Source organism: Sminthopsis crassicaudata, chromosome 3 (genome assembly GCF_048593235.1).
Source record: "Sminthopsis crassicaudata isolate SCR6 chromosome 3, ASM4859323v1, whole genome shotgun sequence".
Taxonomy (NCBI): domain Eukaryota; kingdom Metazoa; phylum Chordata; class Mammalia; order Dasyuromorphia; family Dasyuridae; genus Sminthopsis; species Sminthopsis crassicaudata.
In genome coordinates, this window is record NC_133619.1 from 30,196,255 (window position 1) to 30,220,659 (window position 24,405).

At 35.2% G+C, this 24,405-nt stretch overlaps 1 protein-coding gene across 4 annotated transcripts in view; it reads left to right on the top strand.

Moving 5' to 3' along the window:
- The first annotated feature begins 250 nt into the window (after positions 1–250).
- ECT2 (epithelial cell transforming 2) overlaps positions 251–24,405 on the top strand; it is a 53,040-nt gene continuing 28,885 nt past the window's right edge. Inside the window, exons 1-12 of one of the 4 annotated variants that reach the window (XM_074298203.1) lie at positions 252–365; positions 5,513–5,662; positions 7,248–7,324; positions 7,422–7,514; positions 9,597–9,779; positions 11,845–11,934; positions 12,671–12,778; positions 15,982–16,055; positions 17,866–17,996; positions 18,140–18,255; positions 21,030–21,092; positions 21,618–21,840. In XM_074298203.1, coding sequence (XP_074154304.1) covers positions 5,533–5,662; positions 7,248–7,324; positions 7,422–7,514; positions 9,597–9,779; positions 11,845–11,934; positions 12,671–12,778; positions 15,982–16,055; positions 17,866–17,996; positions 18,140–18,255; positions 21,030–21,092; positions 21,618–21,840 — 1,288 coding nt within the window. In that variant the 5' untranslated portion in view covers positions 252–365; positions 5,513–5,532. Of the gene's footprint in view, positions 366–1,101; positions 1,317–5,512; positions 5,663–7,247; positions 7,325–7,421; positions 7,515–9,596; positions 9,780–11,844; positions 11,935–12,670; positions 12,779–15,981; positions 16,056–17,865; positions 17,997–18,139; positions 18,256–21,029; positions 21,093–21,617; positions 21,841–24,405 lie in introns of those variants that run through there. The other 3 variants (XM_074298201.1, XM_074298204.1, XM_074298202.1) reach the window with 3 other exon arrangements.

Sequence of the window (24,405 nt, forward strand, 5' to 3'; positions counted from 1 at the left end):
ACCTGCTGCATAGGGGCGGAGGGCAGCTACATCCGGGCATTTCCCCTCCCTAGCCTCTGACGTCCAGAGCCGTTGGATCAATTTGAAAAGCACGCACAGCCAATCGGCCTTAGCCCAAGATGGTGGAACGAAGGAAGGCGGGAGGGAGGGAACAGGTGGAGCGATGGCACCCAATCACAGCTCGGTCGCCCCCCTCGGTCTCTCGGACCAATGGGAAGAAAATTGACAACACGTGCGCCTCCCCCGGGCCAATAGTCAAGGCCCTTAGAAGGAGCGGCTCACTTTTGAATTGGCGGCGGCCGCGGCCAGTGGGGAATGGCGGATTCGGCGAGAAGCTCTGGAGTCCTGAGCGTTCGTGACAGCGGGTGAGGAGCTGGTGGCTGCGGGGGGCGAGTTGGCCCAGAGCCGGATTGGCGAGGCGGGTAATCTCGGGGGACCTGCTCGGCGACCCCAGCGCCTTGCGCTGCCTTCTCGGTGCTGGCGCGGGGCCGGGGGCAGCGGGAAGATTCAGGGCCTCGGGGAGCTCCTCTCCCCCGCAGGTTCGGGCTCCAGCTTTTCCTTTGTCTCCCCTTTTGTAAGTGGGGCTCCGTTCCCCTCATCTGCCGCTTGTGAGGTGCTGGGGGTGGGCGGCGGCCGGCGGTGGGGTGGGGCAGTGCGCCGGGCGGACTTGATGTCAGCTGTCCCTGCCCCCCACCCCCACTGCCGCCCCGAGGAAACTGAGGTCGGGGACCTCCCTTGCTTGGGGGATGTAAGCCTTCCCCCCAGCCCCAGTCTCTGTTTCCGCTTCTGGCAAACCGCGCTTTGTACACAATAGGCGTTTAATCCATGCTTATTAACTTTAACTGCGAGATTTGAGGTTCTCCCAGGCCCACGCCCCAGTGAGCCCTGGTTCTGAGACCAGCCTGGAATCTGGTTCCTCTGAGACTCCAATTCCGGGGGCAGGAGGAGGTTCCGGGGATGGGGGGGTGTGGTCAGTCCCTTCCTCCCTTCTGTTCACTTGCTGTCCTGCTTGTGGGAAAAAAAAGGGCGATATTTACTCTAGTCCAGAACTTGTTAGGCGCCTACTGCACACACCATAAGCGCCCATTAGAGTTAGGAGAAGGTTCGGGTGCGGAGCGTCCGCCAGGGGAAACTGAGGCCGAGTTGCCCGGACTCTGGGGTGCGGAGGCGTCCTGGGTCTCAAGTGTCTTCCTGCTGAATGCTGACGCACCGATTGACTGTAGCACCCGGTCCGGTTTATGGTGCAAGCTGGGCGGGAGGGTTGTCCGGACACGGCCCAGGGAGGGGACGCTTGTCCCGGCTCAAAGCGCGAACGGGTAACCGGCCATTGGGTCCCTGTTACGGGGCAGACTGAGCGGGAAGGTGATCGGATTAAGGGAGGAGGGGGAGGCCTGCGGGGGGATTCTGTGAAGCCTTTTCGCTGTGGAAATCGAGTTAGTTACTGTAGTCTGACCTGAAGCAAGGGGGCTCGGACGGTGTCGTTATCTCGTCCAGGTCTGATCCAGGCTCCCCAGTTCGGAAAGGACCTTTTCCTTTGTAACAAAGTGATTTGCGGCCTTTTTCTTTAATCGGAGCTGCTGGGGGGGGGGGGTGTTGCTCAGTTAAGAACTAATGTGGGAGTTTTATAGTGAGTGAGTTGCAAAATATGTTTTGAGGAGAGGTAGAGGGACGCTGTGTTCCCAGAGGACGGCTCTGCGTTCTTTTTTTGCCTCCCGAGTACACACACTAGTAGACACTTAACCAATTCTGTATTAAATGAATGAGTGGAAATGATAGTTTTGGTTTATTTTTATCCCTATTCGGATCTCTTTTTATTATTCAGTATCATAATTCTGTCACTTTTGAATTTCCATGGAAATTTATGAGTCAGAAAGTAGCCGGAATAACTTGAAAGAGTGAATTGAATGGATACAACCGGGAAAACCTTAGATTTAAGAGGCCCTTTTAAAGTTTGAATGTTTTAATTAGTTTTAAAGGAACCAAGAAGTGTAGAGTATCTCTAAAAAAAGCAAAAAAGCAACAACAAAAATCCCCCCTACCCCTTACTGCAATTTAGAACTGCATTAAAGGGAGGAGGGGTTTGTCCTGATTTAAAAAGTTAGTCTAGAACATTTTCCCTAGAAAAATTTCTCCTGAGGTGACATTCTGTTTGCTTTGCAGCGCCACTAACATTCTGCAGTAAGAGTCTAGTAAATGTAGTTTGTAGACGTTGATTAGTCATTTTCATCTTTGGTGTTCTAGTCTCCTCTAGGACTTTGAGACTCATAAAGTGAGATGCTTTAATGGCTTTTTCCATCATTAAGATTTTTTTTGGTCTATCACAAACCTGATTCTCAGCTGATTCAAAGTTACTATTAGAACTTATTTATGATTTTCTATAATAGGCATAAAACTAGGTGCACAGATGCTTACTATATGTTTGAATGAATAAATCTTAGACCAAATAAAGACCATCAGGAAACAAGTGTTTTATTACATTTGACATCTTGACAATTATCTGAGTGCTTTTTGGGAAAAACTTAGACCCTATTACTGAGTCATTAAGATTTTAATTAGTAAGAATGAGCATAGCAACCATATGTAAACTGGGGAAAATGAGAACTTCTAGTATTTACATACAATTTGTTTTTGAGCAAAATGAGACACCGAAGTGTGAAGACCACCTTGCTGAAGTCCTCTTGAGGAAGCTCTTTTCCCTCTTGTTCAGCTCCCTCTCTTTCCTGTCAACTCACACCATTCTAAAAATAGGCTTCTTACCTTACGGAGGCTTTTCAACCTGAGCAAACTTGTTCTTTTTCAAACTTTCAGGAGAGATGGCCAAATGTTTCTCTTGGCAGCAGGATTTCCTTGCTTCATCTGAACAGAGGGGAAAAAAAGTCTCACTTAAGTTTACAAGTGGAATTGTGACTTGATCAGGAAAGAGCTTGATTCAAATCAATCAGAAGGGAATTTATTAAGTTTGTCCCTCTCAATATAAAGGCTGATATGAAATGGTACCTGTCCTCCAAGTGGGCCCAACCTGTTGAGAGGGCAGTATCAATGAGCAAGCATTTGTGAAGCACTATTGGGTGCAAGCACTATGATGAGGTACTGGGAATACAAGGATAAATGAGACAGTATCTTGCCTGGAAAGGAGGTTGTTGGTTGAGCCAGGGCTAAGGAAAGAGGACCCCACAGGGGTCCAAACTGGGGTTTATTGAACAGGAGGGTGACATGGTTTTACCTAGACCTTAGGAAAATCACTTTAGCAGCTCTAAGGAGAAGGAATTAGAGACAGTTGAGTTAGGAAGATAGGCCAGTGGCTCCCAAATTGTAGTTCATGTGTCAGGATCTGCAGGGTCAAAACTTTTTATAGTAATTCTAAGGTGTTATTTGCTTTTTAAAATACATATCTCCATTCTAATTATAACTTTGTGAGGCCAGCTTTTCTTCATATACTTCAACCAAAAAAATCACAAAAGATTGAGTGCAGAAATAGATATGAGAATCAGCTGTCTTTTATCTTGTATTTTGGGGAAATATAGTTATTTTTATAAAAATATTTGTGTTAATATGGGATGGAGGTGCTATTATAAAATGAATTAGTAAATATTTAATATCTAATATTTAATGTTTAATATCTAATATTCTTATAAATAAATATGGATATATTTAACACAAATAAATCCTGTTTGAGATTCTCAGTAATGTTTGTGTGTAATGGGACCAACAGGTTTATGAACTGCTTCCCTAGGGCAGGTGAAAGGTGAGATTTGCACTTGAACTAGGATAGGAGCTTATTGGAGATCTGGGGGTCACCAGGAGGGAAGGAGTATATGGAGAGAAGAGGCCTCAAGGCAGCACTGAGACTTGCCTGCAGTTAGGAGTACTTATTTTCACTTTGGAGGGATTCATGCAGGCAGACCTGGGTTCAAGTCCCAACTCTGATATACACTGGTTGTGTGGGCCTGGGGAAGTCATTTATCTTTTTGGTATTTTAGGAAGGGTTGTTGTAGAGGGAATTGTTAGTCATATAGGTGTTGATTCCATCCTATCCATTACTGAGATTCTGTGCTGTGGGAGGGATACTCTTTTAAATGAATACTTGTTTTAAAAGTAAAAAGTCCTGCTGCAATATGCAGAAAGCACCAGCTTGACTGTCCTCTTTACTCACATCCAATGTAGAATTCTCTGAGGTTTAACCTTGTAAAGATCTGGTCTAAGACTCTACCAGGAAGGAAACTAGGAAATTTTAGGGTCATTTGTGAATTGAAACACATTTGTGGGTGAATATTCTGGACCTTTTCATAGCTACGATAACTACTGCCCTTGTGTATGAGGCAGCAATAGAGCTATTTTTGTTTCAATATTTTCGTCTTGGATTGGTTCCTTGAGTGCTACATCTCACTTTTTTTGGTGTGACATTCCCAACCAAAAGATAAGACATAATTTTCATCATGTGTTACTGCCCCACCTCATCTTCAAGTTCTGACAAAGTTGGTGTTCAGGAGGAAGATAGCTCATGGTTTGAGAAACTCTTCCAGGTTCCACATTAGTGGATTCCTGGACCTTCTGGGATTTTTATCTTCTCTGATAATTAGCTTCCAGGGTCAGAATGCAGGCTTTCCAGACTGGGAGGATGACAGTGTGATCTACTACAGAAAGCACTGGGTTTAGAGTCAGAAGACTGGTTTTTTATCTTGTCTCTTCTAGTAACTTCTAGTAATCAGTACTCTTCTAGTAACTTCTAGTAACCAATAAATACTTTTCTAGTACTGGTAAGAGAGTAATTTACTCCTTTACTTCTTTCTTTGTAAAGTGAGGGGCCTGGACCATAGGACCTTTGAGGTAATTTCCAGGCCTAAGGTAATTTCCAGGCCTAAATATGTGATCATGGAAATCTTCTAATTTATCTTTACTTCATCCTCCATATAATGCCCAAAACGGAGGATATTGAAGATAATAACTGAACTTGTGATTTCACTGGCTGAGAAATCATCTGAAGCTACTACAGTTTTCTCTGCAGCTTATAGAGAATTCATCAAGGCACTGAGGTTATATGACTTGCCTAGGATCTCACAGCTATTATGTATCAGGAAGGACTTGAATCCAGGCCTTTTTGGCTCTAAGGCCAACTTTCTATTCATACATTAGCAAATAATGATTTGTTTTCACTGAATAGAATTCACTGAATGATTTTTTCACTGAATAGAAAAATATAGTGGGTGAATGTCTTAGTATTTATTCATTTTCTTTAAGATTCTTGACTTTGTGATACTTAAGTTATGTATTTTTAGTTTTGAATGTTAGTAAGGAATACAATAAATCTCAATATTAATCTTGTAACTCACTACATTGATCTACATTGTATACTGATAGACAATGAAGATCTATTTATCTGTTTAAATAATTAAATTTAAAAAAAATTATAGGTAGAAACAAATTAATCCTAAAACAATTTAAACTTGATATGATAAAAAAAATCATTTTAAAATAATTTGCTATTCTGAATTTAAATTTCATTAACTTTTAGGTAAAAAAGAAGAATCAATAATGGCTGACAATAGTTTATTAGTGTCTACTGCTGTAAAGAGTCTCTTGGCAGATACCTCTATTTTTGATGCTAAAGTTCCTGAAATTTCTAAAGAAAATGAACTTACTGGATCTGCTTCAGATGCTGAAGGTAATTATCAAAAAATTTCATGTTTTTTCATATTTTCAAAACTGAATAATCATTTTAAAAATAAAAAGGTGGAATGAAACCTACCTTAAGAGGTGGTGGCTACTCCCTGTATTAGGGGTTTTCTTCTTTATGTGAGTTGAATAAGATGGCTGCTGAGGTTCCTTCCAATTGAGATAGTTTGTTTCCACCTTCATAAGAAAACTATGTAGAAAATATTTCTGCTCTTTAAAAGAACCACCAAATATAGTTATCTTATTAGTAAATGTTTATTGACCCTGGCCATGTTTTACGAAAATAAATGGCACAGAAAGCACTTAAAATTTGTTTTATGTCTGGGTGCAGTGAGCTTTTGATGTAACAAGGTATTTGAGAATTCATCAGATCATAAAGTGTGTCTACCTGGTCTTCTGTTCAGAAGAGCTTGCTGTTACACTTTTGCCTATAACTTTTTTTTTTCCCCAAATGGATTCCTCAAATAGTGGTAGGTGAAAATTGTATAAGAAGCTAATTTATCTTGGGCAATTTAAAGAAGGTTATGATGTGTAGCCCTAAAAAGTTGATGATATTGCTATATCTTACTCTGGTTAGACCACATCTGGAATGTTGTATTCAGCTCTGGGCACCACAGTTTTAAGAAGGACATTGATAAGCTGGAGATCATCAAGAGTGGGGCAATCAGGATCATGAATGGTTACGAGATTTTGCCAGATGAGTGAGGATTGACTGAAGGAACTGGTGATGTTTAGCTTGGAAGAAAAAAAAAAGATAGCAGGTTAGCAGAATCCATGTCAATAAATATCACGTAGAAAAGGGGCTAGAATTGTTACATTTGATAGCAATGAAGTAGAGATTGCAAAGAGACAGATTTAGACTTGATATAATTAGAGCTATACAAAAGAATGGGCTGCCTACAGAGGTAAGTTAGGGAGTCCACCTCATTGGAGGAATTCACTTGATAAAAGGGAATTGTTCAGGCACTGGTTGCAATAGATGACTTTCCAGATCAGTTGGTCAACAAGCATTTATTAAATCTATACAAGCAGCCAGGCCTTGTGTTAAGTTCTGGGTATACAAAGAAAGGCCAAAAGCAAAACAAACCACCTTAAACCAAAAACTCAATAGCAGTCCCTGTTCTCAAGGAGCTAATAATCTAGTGAGAGAGATAGCATGCAGACAACTCTATAGACAGTTTACATACAAGAAAATTTGAAGATAATAGAAAGAAAATGCTAGAAATAAGGATCAGGAAAGGCTTCCTGTAAAAGATAGAATTTTAGCTGGGACATGAAGCCAGGAAATTTAGGAGAGAAAATATTCCAGACATGGGAGACAGATTGGGATTGCCAAGTTTTTAGATTGCAAATATATCTTGTAACATTTCCCCCCGTCCTTTGCAGTGGCAGTTCCTCCTTCTCTACCTTCCCCTTATTATTAAAAGTTAACTAGGCTTTAAGAGGGTGCTGTTCTGTTCCTTGAATGAACTGAAGTCATATTAGAATGACACCACAGTAGCGATGGGAACCATTAGTATCATTGTTCATTTCTGATGTGCATAATGATGTATTTTTTATTTACCCCTTAACAGAAGAAATGCCACAAATTGAAACTCGAGTTATACTGGTTCAAGAAGCTGAAAAACAAGAACTTATAAGGGCCTTGGAGGTGAGAGTTGCTACTTTGGCTTCAGCTATAGCCATAAGGTTTCTATCTGTATGTGCCCATAGTTCTTTAATCTCATACCCAAGTCTCTTTTCCACAGACCATTAAAATAATGGAAGTCCCAGTTATAAAGATAAAAGAAAGTTGCCCTGGAAAAGCGGATGAAAAATTAATAAAAAGTATTATTAACATGGTACGTCAGGGGTTTACATTGCATGTGGCATGCTGTCCTTCCTTTGACTTGGTTCTTATTCTGTGATATGTGATAATCAGATCTAAATTTGAAATGGAGGTGGATGTGGTGGACTGAAGCTGGTTGAAGAGAAAATATGGGATGCTAATTTCATACTTAATTTTGAAACTGGCGCTTAGTAAATAAAGCCTCACTATAGCATATGGTATATTTGATGAAATTTCTTTTATAAAATAACTTGCTATTGCAGAATTTGAATATAGCAGTACATTTCAACAGAGATCTCATATTTTCATTTGAATTAGCTTCTTCCATTAATTTTATATTCACTCTAAAACTTTGAAATCTTAGCAAAAGTAGAATTAAAGAACTTTATCAAATATTGGGAGTATGCTATATGAGCGTATGAAAGTATATATATAATTTTCTAGACTTAACATTCAAATATCTTTTCAGTTCACTCATTCAAATCACCAAATTTACCAGCCCATAGATGTTAAGAAAAAAGAAAACTTTATTTAAAAATATTTAGATAGTAAAATGTAGACTACATTCCTTTTTATTTGTTTCTGAAAATTTTATTCACTATGCTAAATAATGGCAAGTAATTATTTGCTAGATTACTTGATTTTTATATATCCCATTAATGTTTATTTAAAATAATTTATCATGCTTAAGTTTAAGCATTAACAAACCAAATAAACCTGCATTAATAACTTTACATTTTTGAAAAAAATCAACATCCTAAGTGCTAACAACAGCTCATTAGTTACTCCCTCTGTTACCCCTTGGGTTGTCTTTGTCTCTTCATTTCTTTAAATCCTTTTCCTTTCAAACTGCTGTAGTCATGGTAGTTCATATTGGTTTCTTTCTAAATAAGGGACAGCTTTTCTGTTCCATTGCACATTTCCTTTGTTCTTAAAATGTAATATTGATTAGAATGTTTTATTGTTTTTTCATTAAATTTTATTCTATGCCTTAGGTTTTTCATTATACTACATGTCCTCTGCTGCCTCATTGTTGGATAGAAAGGTCCCTGGGTTCCCAAAGTCTGCTTCTGGGGAACGGACTCTAGCAGTCCTACCAACTTAGAAAGGATTGGATTACAGATCCAGTTTGTTGGATAGAGTAGTGAACTTGGAATTGGGAACAGTTGAGTTCCATCTCCACCACTGATAGCTTAGGGATCTGGGTAGTTCAGTAACTTCATATATACATCTATATATGCACTAATAAACTTGTCCAACAAAGCTATTGAGGCTCATATGCTGTGATGCATGTAAGATACTTTTCAAATTTGAAGGCATTAAATGCCAATTTTTATTATTAAGATCCAGTTTTCCCAAGACATGCTTCTGTTCAGGCATGCTCATCATGTCTGCAGGGTACTGAATTTTTCTCCTAAGATAACTCTCACAAATCTCTGCTGAATTAGAATAGCAGTGATCCATGTTAGTGGGAGAAGCAACCCTATTGACAAGATGATAGATCCTTAGAGCATTGACATCTGCTATAATTAAAAAATATGTGCTTCATAAAAGATTACTTCTAAACTTTTAGGTTAGTACAAAAGCATATAGTAGAAGAATCAGTGATGAGGAATAATATTTGGCCTTTTTCTTGGAAATAATTAACATACATACCTCTTTTAAATTTGTCACTCCTCATTGGAAGATTTTTTTCTATCAATGTCCAAAGTAATTAATTTGATGCTTACTTAACATCCACCCAGGTATTTCAGTCTAGAACTAATTAAAAGTTTGTAAGGTAATAGCAATATATAAACAAAGGCAATCTTTCTATTTTTAACTTAAATGTAATACTGGTATTGAATAATTACTTGGATTTGGGAACAGTGAAGACATAGCACCACTGATACTTATTAATAAGCTCAGGGATCTGGGCAGATCAAGTAACCTCAGTTATATTATCTATATATGCACTACTAATAAACGTTCCCAACAGGGCTATTGTGATAAATGACATTTAATGTATAATGTCTATTTAGAGTCATTCTTTTTATTAACTAATTGTATGTACATAAATGCTTAATACTTCTAATATTCTATTTAAAAAATCAAGGAAATAAAAGTGCCCTACCTCAAGATGGAATCAGTGAAGGACTTTGAAGCTTCAGATTCACCAGAATTTGAAAACATATTTGTGGTTAAGGACTTTGAAGATGCTGTCTTCAGTGATTTATATAAGGCTGATTATAGAATTGTTGGACCCCCAGTTGTCCTTAATTGTGCAAAAAAAGGGGAGGTAAGAGTATAAGCTAATTTTAACTTTTTAGTATTCAACTGTTTTTATATGTGTTATAATAAATTTTGTAACTTTACATTAAATCTGTATTCTACTATGCCATGCTAGTATTGAGAAAGAAGGCATCAAGGTATGACCAATAGAGGACCAGCTTTCCAAGGGGGGAAGATCTGGGTTCTTACTTTGCCAGGTGGCTGTGGGACCCTGATTTTCCCAACTCCTTCTTTAAAGCTACATTACATAGGACTTGCTTATTTGAATCAGTAGAGGGAGTTTTTGTCTTAGGAATTTCCTATATCAATGAAATCACAGGTCTGATCTTAGAAGAGTGAAATCTAAGGAAAAAATATTTGCTTGAGAATCCCTCCAAATTGGGTTTATCCTGTTGTATTAACAGGGACCAATCTGGGCCTACCCTTTGCCTGATATCTTGGGCTACCTTTGCTCTGTCACCTGCAGAATAAGATTGTTGATCTAGGTTGGGGATACTTATGAGATATTTTTGCTTTTCATTTGGTAATTCTGTACCCAACCCAACCAGAGTGTGTATTCTTTTTTCTTGGCATTATATAATTGTAGTGTGATTAGAAGAGTGGTGATTGTGCCATGGGAGCATCTTCTGATAAAGCATGTTTTGATTTTAGAGCTTTTAGAATATCATCTGTTTGTTTAATTGGTCATCTGAATAGTATAGAAATAGCAGCAGCTACAGTATTGTTATCCGTTAATGTTTCCTATTACAAAATGAAGATCTTGTGGCCAATAAATTTTACTATTAGTTAGTAGTTTGAAAGTACATTTATAGGGATAACAACTGGACTGGTGATTTCACTATTATAGGAAACGCCTAACAATATAATGTAGAGTCCTAGTATCAGCTGCCTCTTTTTAAACATTCTTCTTAGAGAGCTCTGAAAAGCATTAAAAGGGTAAGTGATTTGTCCAGGATCCCATTGTCTCTCTTTGTCAAAAGTGGCACTTGGAACTATGGTTTTATGACTGGTCCCTTTTTCCAATATGCCATCCTGTGTTTTCTTAAATAAAGCTTATTATACTTTGATTTTATTTTTATATCTCTGAATTCCTATAGAATTATTTAGTGCTATGTTTACTCTGTAAGTTACTTTCTAGTTAGAAGCTTTTGATGTAGTCTCAAAGTAAAATTTTTAGGATAATATAATATTCATAAGTAATGAAATCAGTAATAACTGGTGAATTTTTGACAGAAATTTTTGTGGAGAAAACCTTCATAATGGGAATCAAGTATTGGATTTTGTTTTCACCTTTCTGACCAACTGAGAATTGAATAAATCCCTTCTGTTTTTTCTATCTCCAAAATGGATACATTTTAATAAAGTGCCTTCCCCCCCTTTAATAGCAAAAAAAAAAAAAAAAAAGTGATCTTTATCTAATGTTATTAAATTTCTTTGACTCATTTTTAATAACGAATGAGGACTAGAGACAGTGGGAGTGCTTGCTACAGTTTTGTTTGCAAACAATATTTCATCTATATAGCTTACAATAAGTGAATATACAAATGTGTCTTACTCTGTAAGAGTAAGGTTGTTATGTCATGTGTAAACTTATCCTAAGTTAATTGAAGAATTTATATTCTTGGTGAGTGGTTTTATTCTCAGAAAATTATTTAGAGAGACTAATATTTGAAGATAAAAAAAGTTTTGACTAGGGAATCTTTTAAAAATAATTTTTTTTTTTTTTTTTTTTGTTTGTCTGTTTGAATGATTATATTAATTTTTACTAAGGGCTCAGGTAGGATTAAATCAAGTAGAAAACATTCTTACTTAAGGAAAACTATTTTATAATGCCTTTAAGTAATCATGAACTGAAATAATCCTGTGAGGTGATGCTATGCATGGAGGCTTGAGGCAGGGAATTGGGAAGACTTGAGTTCAAATTCTGCCTTAGACTTATTTGGCTTTGTAGTGCTGGATGAATCACTTAGCCACTCAGTTTCCTCATCTATAAATGGAAAGAATTATTCTTGATAGCTTTCCAGGCCTCTTCCAGGTCTAAATCTATGCTTTTTTTTTTTTTTTTTCCCCAGCCTTTGCCGTATTCCTGCCGCCCTCTGTACTGTGCAAGTATGTTGAATCTGGTGCTGTGCTTTACTGGATTTAGGAAGAAAGAAGAGCTTGTGAGTCTCTTTAAATAATCTTCAAAGGGTTCCTCTCTAATAATTTTGTAAACTTTATTGACAGCCTTATTTGTATTCCATTTTAAAGAAATTGAAGGAGAAAATAGCATGTACCAAGTAGTTTTAAAAATCTTAAATAGAGCTGTTCTGAAGACATAGTAAATCTATATGGATAAAACTTGGAAAATAATTCAGAAATTATCTGAAGATTTTAACATGTCTACATGTTATGAAAACAAATTGGTTGATCTTTTCTAGTTTATATCTTTGTAACTGGTATTGAATAGACAGCCTTAAAATAATGTTCTGTTTAAGACTTCAGACTTACTTCTGTCATAGAATACTACAAAAGATAAATTTATCTTTTGCAGTATTCTATCTGATTTTTTTTTTTTTTTTTTGAGGGGGTTTAAGAGAAAACAGTTGCTAAAATATAGACTGCTGAAGGGAAAAAAACTCAGATTTGATACAAAGTAGTGTTCATTGTGGAGAAAATAATGAATATAAATAAGAGAACAGTTAAAACCATTGCTTAACTTACTTAGGCTCAAATGAAGATTTAAAAAAAACCTAGTGTCTTTGTTACACTATTAATATTACTTATTAAAATAAGTCTTTAATCTGTATGATAAAAATTTGTGGACTATGATCAATCTTTAAAATTTTTTTAAAAATTTAAAATAAGTTTTCACTGATAATGTATAATTTTTTTTATTATTTTTTTTTTAATCTAAAGGTAAAATTGGTGACTTTGGCCCATTACATGGGTGGAACTATTCGAAAGGACTTTAATTCCAAAGTTACACATTTGGTGGCAAATTGTACACAAGGAGAAAAATTCAGGGTATGTATGATTGGATGTATCTTTAACTTTCACATAACAGATTATCTTGTAAGTTGTGTGATACAGCAATATTCTCAATTATTTGTAGGACAAAAGGAATTTTGTTTTACTTAATGTTTTTAAGTATTATAAAGCATAAATTTTTGGGAATTTTTTTCCATTGCAAAGAAAGCAAAGTCCTAATTAAACTTTTTAATCAGGTAGAGAAATATAGGATAGTATTATTTATTTCTCTTGTTTAACTTATGGTCATTAGCTTGACTTTGGCAAAGCTCTCCTTTGACTTGGTGAGGACTCTGATTTGCTATGTACAATGTCAATGGAGCCTAAACTCTCAGGACCTACCATGATACATGACCCTATCAAACAGGCAATCAGAAGGATGAAACTCTATGTGAAAACCAGGTGTTTTACAAGAGAAATTAACATGCATGTGGAACCTAAAGAATTCACAGTTCAAAAGGAATTTTGCATGTTTTTAACAGCAAGATGAAGAAAGGAGGAGTGTCTGGAAGGGCTGTGGCATGTGATAGGGAAAGACAGAGTAAAGGAGGGGAAAAGGACACCTCTTCCAAAGGGGAGAAGCAAGGTGATGAGAAAAGCCACTTGTTTTCCCTGAGGAACTGCTAGGCTATAAAGATGAGTTTGCATATCTACAGGGTCCCAGCTCCCCAAGCAAATTTCCCAGCTTGTAGCTGAACACTTGCCTTGGCTCCCAAGGACACACAAGGAATTCAGTTTGGTACAACAAATTATTTCAGCTGTATGTGGGAGGATGAGAGGAGACTTTTGTTTTTGACACATTCAGGGTCTCCTGTATGCTTTGGTCTAGTGTTTCTGGGAAATATGGTAACTTAAAAATACAAGTTCAGGGGACCCATGAACAGCTTTTAACACACCCCAAGTATTGGTCCAGTGATCGACTCTATTTCTGCCATTTTAAGAGGAGCCTTGCTGAATTTGAAGAAGCTGTTATGTTGGTATCATTGATGCATTTTTCAGCCACGACCACTCCCAAAGACAGTTCCATAATAAGTATTAAAGGGATTGTGATTTCTGGTGATGGAAACTCGTGCAAATTAAATCTGAGATTCATGTAATATAAAAGTATACATAGTTGCTGCCTACTTCCTGAAGTCTTAGTGATTTTGCTTCCTTTCCTTCCCTTTCCTTTTTCTTCAGAGGATCTCTCCTGCCTTTATCAGCCTGCTTTGAATTGTTCTTTTTTATCTCCCTCTTGCAGTGGGGGGGGGGGTCTGTGCCATTTTTCATCTTTGTATCCCTACTGCTGAACCATGAATGCTGTTCCAAATAGGTCTTAGTAAATATTTCATGGATTGAATAGAGCTGTGGGATTTACAAAGAACAATTATTTTTTGCACTTTTACTCTACTGTGTTGCTATAGTTGGGTAGACTGTAGACTATTTTTGGGTACTCTGAAGTCATTAGCAGAATTAGAATTTTGAGGAAGGTTTTCTTCTATATGCTGGTACTGAGAAGGAAGGTGGCAAAAGTGACTGAGATACCAGTCCATTGTGGTATGGTGGTCAAAACTTGGGAATTGATAATTGAAGGGTATAATCCTACAAGAAAGACTGACATAGGATTAAATCAGTGTAGCATATTGGAGAGAGTATAGCATAGTAGAATCAGTACAGATAGTTAACTGCATATTAGAAGGAAGAACAAATAGGAAATAAAATTGGGCTAATGATAATAAGTTGACAATTTTATACAGTTTTTAAAGCACTTTGGAGAGATCTCATTGGATCATAATGGTTTCACCGACAGAAATGGTGAATTCAGAAGGAAGAGTAAGTTTTAGAAAAAGGGTCTTTATTTTTGATACTTTGAGTTTGAGATGGAGTTCTGAAGCTTAGGATCAAGACCAGAGATACTGATTTGGGAGGCATCTGTTTAGAGATCATAGGTGAAAAGCTGTGGAATTGAATGAAATTGCCAAGGGATAGAATGGAAAACTAAATCTGGTCTTGTTTGATTGAAATGGCACTTTGTACAAAAATTAGTTTGGCCAAATTATATCCATTTATGTGAAAAGATTCTTGTTTATATTTTCTGTTGTTTACAAGGAGAAAGAATTGTTTATTTGAACTTAATTTAGTGTTGCCTCCTTATCAAGTAAAATCTTGGTTTTCTGGAATATGTGGGTCCTGGGAGTGTTTTTTCATACATATCACACACACACACACACACACACACACACAAGTTTTGATATATAACAGGTGGAATTTTCAGTAGAGTCTTGAACCTTAAGACAGAGGAATGGAAAAAGTCACTGACCCTAATGGGTTAATGCTGTGGTAGGCTCTAGGAGGCCTTTTTTTCTTGGATTCCTTAAGCAAAGACATAGTCTAGAGCTCAACTTCTTAAATTTTTTCCACTTTGTTATACTTTTTCACTTAAGAAATTTTTATGCAAACCTGGAATGTAGTATATAAAACAGTTATACAACTCAAACATTTTAAGTAGTAATCATAATTTTGTAACCCCCACATTCAATTATGAGATCCCATGTAGGATCATGATCTGCAGTTTAAGAAACTTTGGTCTAGAGTAGGTCTTCTTTAACTTTTTTCCCTTGCTCTGTCTCTTTTTTCTTTGTTTGCTAGAGAAATCTTGATGTGATTGCATCTTGAATCTGAGCCTAGGTGTTTCTAGCAGTGTTCATGCATGTTGCAGGGCAAAGTATGCATTTTATGTGTTCAGAATCATGGTTGCGGTAAAGCTGTGCAACATAACATGATTTTCTTTTGGTTGTTGCATTCAGAAACCTTTTATGTTGCCATATTTTTCATATCCTATGTGGGGTCACAATCCATAGTGTCATTTTTGGTCTAGAGATAAAGGAAGTGGTGATGGCAGACTTTGCCACCACCTTGTTTTGGCTGGGGACATCTCTGTTCACTAAAATAAATTCTACTGCAGGAAAATAATTAGACTTTTGGAAGTTTTTAAAATCATAAATTCTTTACCTTTATGATATGAAATTTATGGGTTTTTTTTATGTGTATGTGTGTGATATATTCCATATATGTTGTTTCAAAATTATGTGAGTAACATTAGGAATTCATGTAAGCTAATTTATAATTTCATTATAATTAAATTAAGCTATGTAAGATGAATATCCTTTAATTAATTAATGACACATCATTATTGTTAATAATGATTTTGCTTATTTTAGGTTGCTGTTAGTCTAGGGACTCCTATTATGAAGCCAGAATGGATTTTTCAGGCCTGGGAAAGGAGAAATGAACAGTAGGTGTTTTATTTAAGTATTTAAATTGTTTTTGTTTTTATTGTTGTTGTTTGTTTTATTATTATAGCTTTTTATTTAGAAAACATATGTATGTGTAATTTTTCAATATTGACCCTTGTAAAACCTTCTGTTCCAACTTTTCCTCTCCTTTACCTCACCCTCTCCCCTAAATGGTAGGTAGTCCAATACATGTTAAATATGTTAAAGTAAAATGGATATACCATGCATTAGTTTAAATGTAGCCTTATTTCCTGAGCAAAGAAATTTAAGATTTCATGGAAAAATTAAGATACCATAATCTAAGGAGATTGACATGGAAAGGAAAGGCCCCACAATCAAAGATTTGTTGTATATCACTGGTATCTTCTCAGAATCAACCTGGGAATTTTTAATATAATGTATTACAGACTCTTATTTGTCTCCCCATTGAATCATTTGCCAAGTGCTATCATTTGTATCTTGGCAATCTTTCTCCTATCCTCTCCTTTTTCATTATTTTGGCTGCTGCCACCTTAGTTTGTGCCCCCCCATTATGTAGACTGTTTTAGTAAGTGGTATGAGGAGACAGCAGATTATTATACTCCTTGCCTACTGGGTGGAGGAGTTTGGATAGGAAGATTTCAAAGATTTTTTTTGAGGAGAGAGGAGATAGGACCAAGTCTTTATCAGTATTATGAAAGCTAGTTGATGGGAGGGTAGAGAACTTCTGTAGAACTACAAGACCAGTTGGGTGATGGGAACTGCTTAGAGTGCTGGATAGGAAGAGAGTAGAAGGAAGGACAAGGTTCTAGGTTATATGTAGGTTTTAATTATTTTGTTTTACTGTTTTAAACTGTTGGCAGATTTTAACATTCTTTAGAATTCATATAAAATATTTCAGAGCATTGATTGGAATTTTTTTAAGACGCCATTCATAGCAAAATAAATGACAACATTCAATTTCTACTTCAGAATGAGATGAGCTGTTTTTTTGACTATTCACGTTGCAGTACCTCTTAGCAATTATTATAATTTTATAAATTTGATCTAATTTAACATTTCCAATTTGGATTTAGCTCCTCTCCTCGTGGCTCTTCCAAATTTGTGTTTCCCCTTAGAGTCCCCTTCCAGAGTCCTGAGTTCACCATCTAGGTAAATCATTTTTGACTCCCTTTAACTTCCCCTTCATTTCACATAGCCATTTAGGTGTCAAATATTCACATTTCTATCTTTACAGCTTTTCTTTTTTCTTTTTAGATTCTCTTCTAGCTAACTGCATAGTCACTGCCCAAGTTCAGCTCTTTTTGCCTAGACTATCATAGTCATCTCCTGTCTGAGTTATTCCTGAGAACTCTTCTCCACCTTAGTCCATCTTGCACATTGCTGCTAAAGGGGTGTTCTTTATCCTCTAGTCTGACCAAGTCACTTCCCACATCAGTAACTTCATTTTCTGTTGCCTCTGGGATTGAGTCTGAAGTCCTCAAGCTTATTAGCTTTTAAAACTTCCATATGACTTCAATCTCCTTTCCAAGCTTCACGTTTCTGTCCTTGTTCATCATGTGGCTCTCATAGGATTTCTCTATATATTCCTTTTGCTAGTATCTTCTATATGCTGTCTTACTTCATTCTAGTCCAAGCTAAATGCCACCTTCTACATGAAGCCTTTCTTGATTTCTTCTGCCTCTTCTCCCAACACTGTATTTAAAAGCATTAGGAACCAGGAACTGACTTTTTTTTTTTTTTTTTTTTTTTGGTCAGTCTCCCTAGTGCCCAGCTTGATGCCCAGGGCAGATATTTTAAGGTATGATTTTTGGTTTTCTTTGTGTTTAGGGATTTCTGTGCTGCAGCTGATGAATTTATAAATGAATTTAAAGTTCCTCCATTTCAAGATTGCATGCTGAGTTTTCTGGGATTCTCAGATGAGGAGAAGGCTAATATGGAAGAAATGACTGAAATGCAAGGTGGTATTATTTGATACAATTAAATAGGGATGAATCATAAGAAATTAATTTTTTCCCCTTATCTGGTGTTATTTCATTCTATTAAATATTTGGATTGGGAAAGAAATGCTTGAATCATTGTGGGATCTTCCCTTTAACTTTAGGAGGTCAGTATTTACCAGTTGGAGATGAGCGATGCACCCATCTTATAGTTGAAGAAAATGCAATAAAAGAGCTTCCGTTTGAACCTTCAAAGAAACTTTATGTTGTAAAACAAGAGGCAAGTAATTCTTATGCTTGTTAAACTTTTAAAAATATATATATTATCTAGGTATGTTGTAAGTAAGATAAAGTTTGTCTTGTACCAAGAGTGAGGATTGACAAGCCAGCCAGCTCCTGTACTTTGCTGGCATCCAAGAAATACCTGTTAACAAGATCAAGCCAAGTCCTGCAGCCTGGTTCTTCAGTCTGGAGAAAGATTAGGCACTACAACAGAGATCTGTTAGAGCGAAATGGTTACTAAAAGAAAAAAGCTGATGGTCTGCTGCTGAAGAACTACCCTAGGAGAAAGCACTCTGCATCCTGCCCAGCTGCCCTCAGGCAAGAGTGCTGAGACACATGACTGGTTTGGGCTCTGCCCTGATAGAGAAGTCACTGGAGTGTAGAAAAGGTTATTTAAACTTCCATTGGCAAGTTCTTATTTAGACGTGGAGACGTTGAGAAGAAATATAAATGAAATTAAAAACAAAATTGTAAATGATTGTACATGTCTTTGAAAGTTAATGATCATTTAAAAGTCTACTACTTTTCATCATTGTTTTACTTCCTATATTTATAGCATGGATTTATTGTTGTCTTTATCTTTATAAAAGATTCCATATTTGAATTTTCCCATATTCATTATTTGATTTTTTTTTTTAATCCAGACCTGATAATTGTTTTATGAAATTCCAACCAATATAACTTAGCAACATTTTGTTTCCCTTTCCGTCCTTGTACCTTACCTCCAGCTATTGCCCAGCCATTGTAAAAAAGAGAAAAAGAAAGCTAACCAGAGTTTCCCAGAAAGAGATGGAAGAGATGTCTTCTCAGTTAGATCTTTTTTTAGACCATGCTTGGTCAGCATAATTTCCTGAAGTTCAGGTTGTTTTGTTATACTGTATTTTGCAATCATTGTTTATATTTATAATCTTTATATATATATATATATATAATATATATATAATATACATATAATATATATAGTTATATATAATCTTTTTACTTCACTTTTATATCATTTCATGTAATTCTGAACTAGTTGATGCTTTGTTTCCAGTTCTTTACCTTTACAAAACATACCATAGCTAGGATGAGAAAGGAAGTGATCACCTAGAAAAAAAAATTTGTTCCAAATATCAGAAAGTTAATAACTGTATATAACTGTAAACAACTGTAAACAAACTGTTTGAAGCAAAGCATATAAACAGTTGTTATTTGAAGGATTCTTTCAATTGTTAATAATGAGGGACAGCTGGGTATTGCAGTGGATAGAGCACCAGTCATAAAGTCAGGAGGACCTGAGTTCAAATTTGGTCTCAGACACTTAACACTTATTAGTTGTGTGACCCTGGGTAAGTCACTTAACCCCAATTGCCTCAGCTCCCCTCCCCCCCAAAAAATTAATAACGAAATCCAAATTGAAACAATTTTATATCATAGTCAACAAACGGACAAAGGTAGTGAAAGATGGGAATAGCTTATCACTGCAGTCTTTGTCACTGTCAAATGAGTCAGTGTAAGAAAAATACATGATTTTTATCAATTGAAATATTGCTAAAAATTTCCAATGCTTTACTGCTGTACTTTAAGAACCCATGGGCATCTTCATCTGACCAGAAACAGAAACCTTCTGCAAGGTAGTCTTCCCTTGTGAAATGTGACAGCTCCTTTAATAAATATATATTAATAAATATATATTAATCAATAAATAAATATAATAAAATAAATATATATTAATCAAGAAATATATATCAATAAATAAATATTAATCACTTACTGTTTTATGCACTAACTTGGTTTTTTCTTTGTATTCTCAAAATTACAATGATTTGCATACAGTAAGTGCTTACTAAATTTTTTTCATAAAATGCTTTTTCATTCTTTGAATAAAGTTCCTAAGAACTAAGAATATTTTTGCAAAGAATTTTTCTTTGACTTTGAGGCATAGATCCAGTAATGGGATCAGGGAGCCCAGAAATAGTAAACAGGTAGATGGTGTAGTGGGGTAGAGCACAGAACACAAGTAATCAGGAAACCCTGAGATTATATCATTTCTCAGTTTTTGAGAATAGTTTTTATCTGTCAGAGCAAATGTCTTAACCTCACTGCTTCAGTTTCCTTATTTGTGAAATAGGGATAATATTAGCATCTATGTCACATAGTTGGTGTGAAGATCAAATTAAATAGTTGTAAAAGCAATTTAAATTTTTTAATAGAAATAATTTACATTTTTTTTTTAGTGCTGAATGATAGCAGTTAATAGAAAAAATATGTATATTCCCTAATAAACCTAAATTTTCCACAGATAAATTGGGTATAATAATTTGATAACTTCATCAACAAAATAATATTGTGATTTTTTTTTTTTCTTTTCTTTTTAAACTTATAGCCATGCTAGTAATTCTTTTGGTATTTTATTGGATATCAGGAGAAATGTTTTTCCTGATAAAGAGTTCCTTTAGTTTTAAATGTAAATTTTAAAATGTCTATTTTTCTAATAGTTAATAGACATTTGACACACTTTTGTATGGTGGTTCATTTATATTTTTATTATCCTTTGGCCTTTTATTCTTTGATTAATTACACGGTCTTATAAATGTATGTGTATTATACATTTTACTTAGATGTCAAACATTTTTTTAACAAGTATTTGATACAATGATTTTTATCCATTTGTTATTTCTAAATGCATTGCTTTTTATTTAAGAACATTTATGTACTCAAATTCTATTCTGTACTATAGATTTCAGGTCTTCTGTGTTGAATTTTTTTTTTTTTTTTGATCCTTTTCAGTGGTTCTGGGGCAGTATTCAGATGGATGCCAGAGCTGGAGAATCTATGTATTTATATGAAAAGGTATAAAAAATTATTTCTTCTTGCATTCAGAGAAAATGTATATTAAATGGTATAGATAATCTTTTAATCTTTATTACTTCATAATTCTTACCTCAAGGACAAGAACTCTGAAATATATGAACCTATATGTCAAAATCCCTTAGCTTTCATAGAAAATAATTTAAAATTAGATACAAAATAACATTTTTCCTTAAGGCATAAATGAAAACAATCATATTAATAAATTCAGAATCATAAAATCTAATGGAGAACCTTTTATGAGTTTTTTTTTAAAGTTCCTATATTCCTCACATAAAATTGAAAAACTTACTTTAGAATGCTAAAATGTTACTATTAGGCAATTACAATTCTTTATTTACTATTGAATCTTATTATTCTTCAGGCTTGTATGAAATAAATATGCAATTTTGTATAAATGGGCTACAATCTGGTTAGTGTGCATGTGTTATATATGTATGTAATATATACACATATATTTTTTTCATGCTTTTATAACTAATAAAGAGCATTTATGTTCAATTTTAGGCTAATACTCCTGAACTCAAGAAATCAGTGTCACTCCTTTCTTTGAGTACCCCAAATAGCAATCGTAAGAGACGGCGTTTAAAAGAGACACTTGCTCAGCTGGCAAGAGAAACTGATATATCACCATTTCCCCCTCGTAAACGCCCATCAGCTGAGCATTCCCTTTCTATAGGGTCACTACTGGATATCTCCAACACACCAGAGTCCAGTACTAGCTATGGAGGTAAAGTATAATTTAATAAATTCATTTTGAATCTAAAATACATATCTTGTTAGTGTATAGGTAAGTGGAAACAGTCTCCACATATTTCTATTGTAGTCAGTTTGATTAAGAAAAGACCTGTGGTTATCTATAATGTGAAAAGCAGAACATTAAGGATCTTAGGGAATATAAAAATTTTAAGACATAGTTCCTGTTTTCATGCCATCCATAAAATAGAAAAGATGAAGGCATACAGATACAAAGGATGTAATATAATATACCATCATAAGACATATTGCAAAATATGTGATTAATTAACAAAGTGGATAATGGATTGTGAATATGCTGTGTAATATATTTTGGGGAATTATTTGAGCTAGAAACTTAGGGATGGGTCAAATTTAAATAGGGAGATGGGAAAGCACGAAAACATATTAAAACAAGCAGTAAATTTATTTGCAAGAATCATAGTTATTTTAGAGAAATAGGAAATAAAAGCCTGCAAAGCACAGTCATGTTCTAGAAGACCATGGAAATCAGATAGCAGAACTCATTTATTTTGTCCTTCAGGGAACAACATTTGGAGGTCTTTCAGTGTGTAGAAAAAAGGTGATTAAAGAGATGTCTTAATTTGAGATGAATTAGAGAAAGTATATATAAGGATACTAATGTTAATTGTAAGGAGAGCAAGTAGTAGGTTTGGAAAGAAAAAAAATGAATGCCTCTCAATGAAAAGGAAAAGAAGGTACTAAAAGACTCAGTGGGAGTGAGAGATTGGAAAGTATTAATAATAATTAAGTTCTTGAACCAGAATACTATACAGATGATGATATCATTATTATGAATGTAAAAGTTGGGAGATAAAGGTTGGTGTTTGGTTGTTATACAGTAGGAACATTGGATATGATAGCAAATTGTTTTAAAGTGTAAAAATGGAACTGGGATACATAACTATAGCTAAAATAAAGAGATTTGGGGACCATCCTGATAAATGCTTTGGATGAAACCAAAAAAGTAAACATGATATATAGAGAAAATGTAATGGGTGAAAAGAGCTAATGACTCAGGATTAAATTTCAAGAAACATCCCATAGTGGGAAAAATTGCCAATGAAGGGGATTATTTAGATGAAGAAATGGGTGGGTAAGGAAAGAGTTGAAGATTTCTATCTTTAAGCTTTGTTAAATAACTAGGTTTCTTTTCAAATCATTTAAGTAAGTGATTGTCATTGAAAAGTTTAAATAGTTAGCCTGCTACCTCTGATCAGATCATTAAGTAGTAGTTATACACAAAAGGAAAATGTAGGAAGTCAATCAACAGAGCTTTAGATAATTTTTTCTCTTGAAAACAGGTTGCTGGAAATATATATACTAATCAAAGTGGCAGTTACAATTTTTGTATAAAAATCTTTCCTTACTCTGCCTCTCAAAAAAAAAAAAAAAGGAAAGGAAAATTGTGTTTCAACTTTGAAAAAAGATTGAATAATTTCTTTTCTCTAACAGTGACATTCTTTCTAGACATTCTAGAAAGCTCTGGGAGATTGAGAAATCTGCACAGTGTCAACTAACAAGATCTATTAAAGATTGAAGTATAATAAAAATAGTAAAAGACTAGGACCAATGTACCTCTCATTACCACCAAATACCTTGATCTTCATCTCTGATTATGATGGAAAAGGGACTCGAATTTCCCAGGTCAATTGCCTTACTGGGCTCTTTTGGTGGTATTTCTCTTACTTCAGTGTTTTTCCTGGGGTAGGTAAAGAAGCAGTGGGCTGTGAAATCATTACCAGAATAAATATACATGTCCTTCTGAGTACAAAACAGTTGTTTTTATCTTTTATTTAGTTTAGTTTTATTTTGTTTTCCCAATATATAGTATTGTGAACAATATATTTGGTGATGATTTTTTTGTTATTGGTGCTTCATTTATATCTGAAAGGAACAAATTTTCTGACCTCCTTTGAAAGGAAATATTCTTGTTTTGTTTTGTTTTTTCCTGAAGACCTGAGTTCTTTATTTTCAGATTTCATAAAACATCAAATTTTTTTCTCAATGATAGAAATGATTTTTGATTGATATTTAAAAAAATATTTATGCATATAACATACTTTGAGAATAATCACATGAATTTTTGTGACATCATTATACATGCTCAGTGATTTAATTTCTAATTAGGTGAATTCTGCACTTATCGAGGATAGGTTTCCCCACCAATTTCTAATAGGTAATCTGGAAGAAATACTCAAAAAGAAAATTGGAATATTCTGATCTATTGATTGGGATTCTAGTGACTAAACAAATCTTGTATGAAGAAGCATATTATTTTAGCTGTTATTTTGTGTTTTAATTAAATAATTGCTCAAAATAAAAATGGTGAGGTATTTATACCTATTATTTGGAAACACCTTGTACTGTGTTGTGCTGTTTATTCCTTCTATTTTGTGCCTTCAACTCTTCCCTTTAATTCACACACTCACATCTGCTTTGAGAGGTAGCATGAAATAATAAGACTTAATGCACTTAGAGTTATCAGGGTGATTCTGGGCAAATTAGTTTGGAACCTCATTTTCATAACACCTGGAGT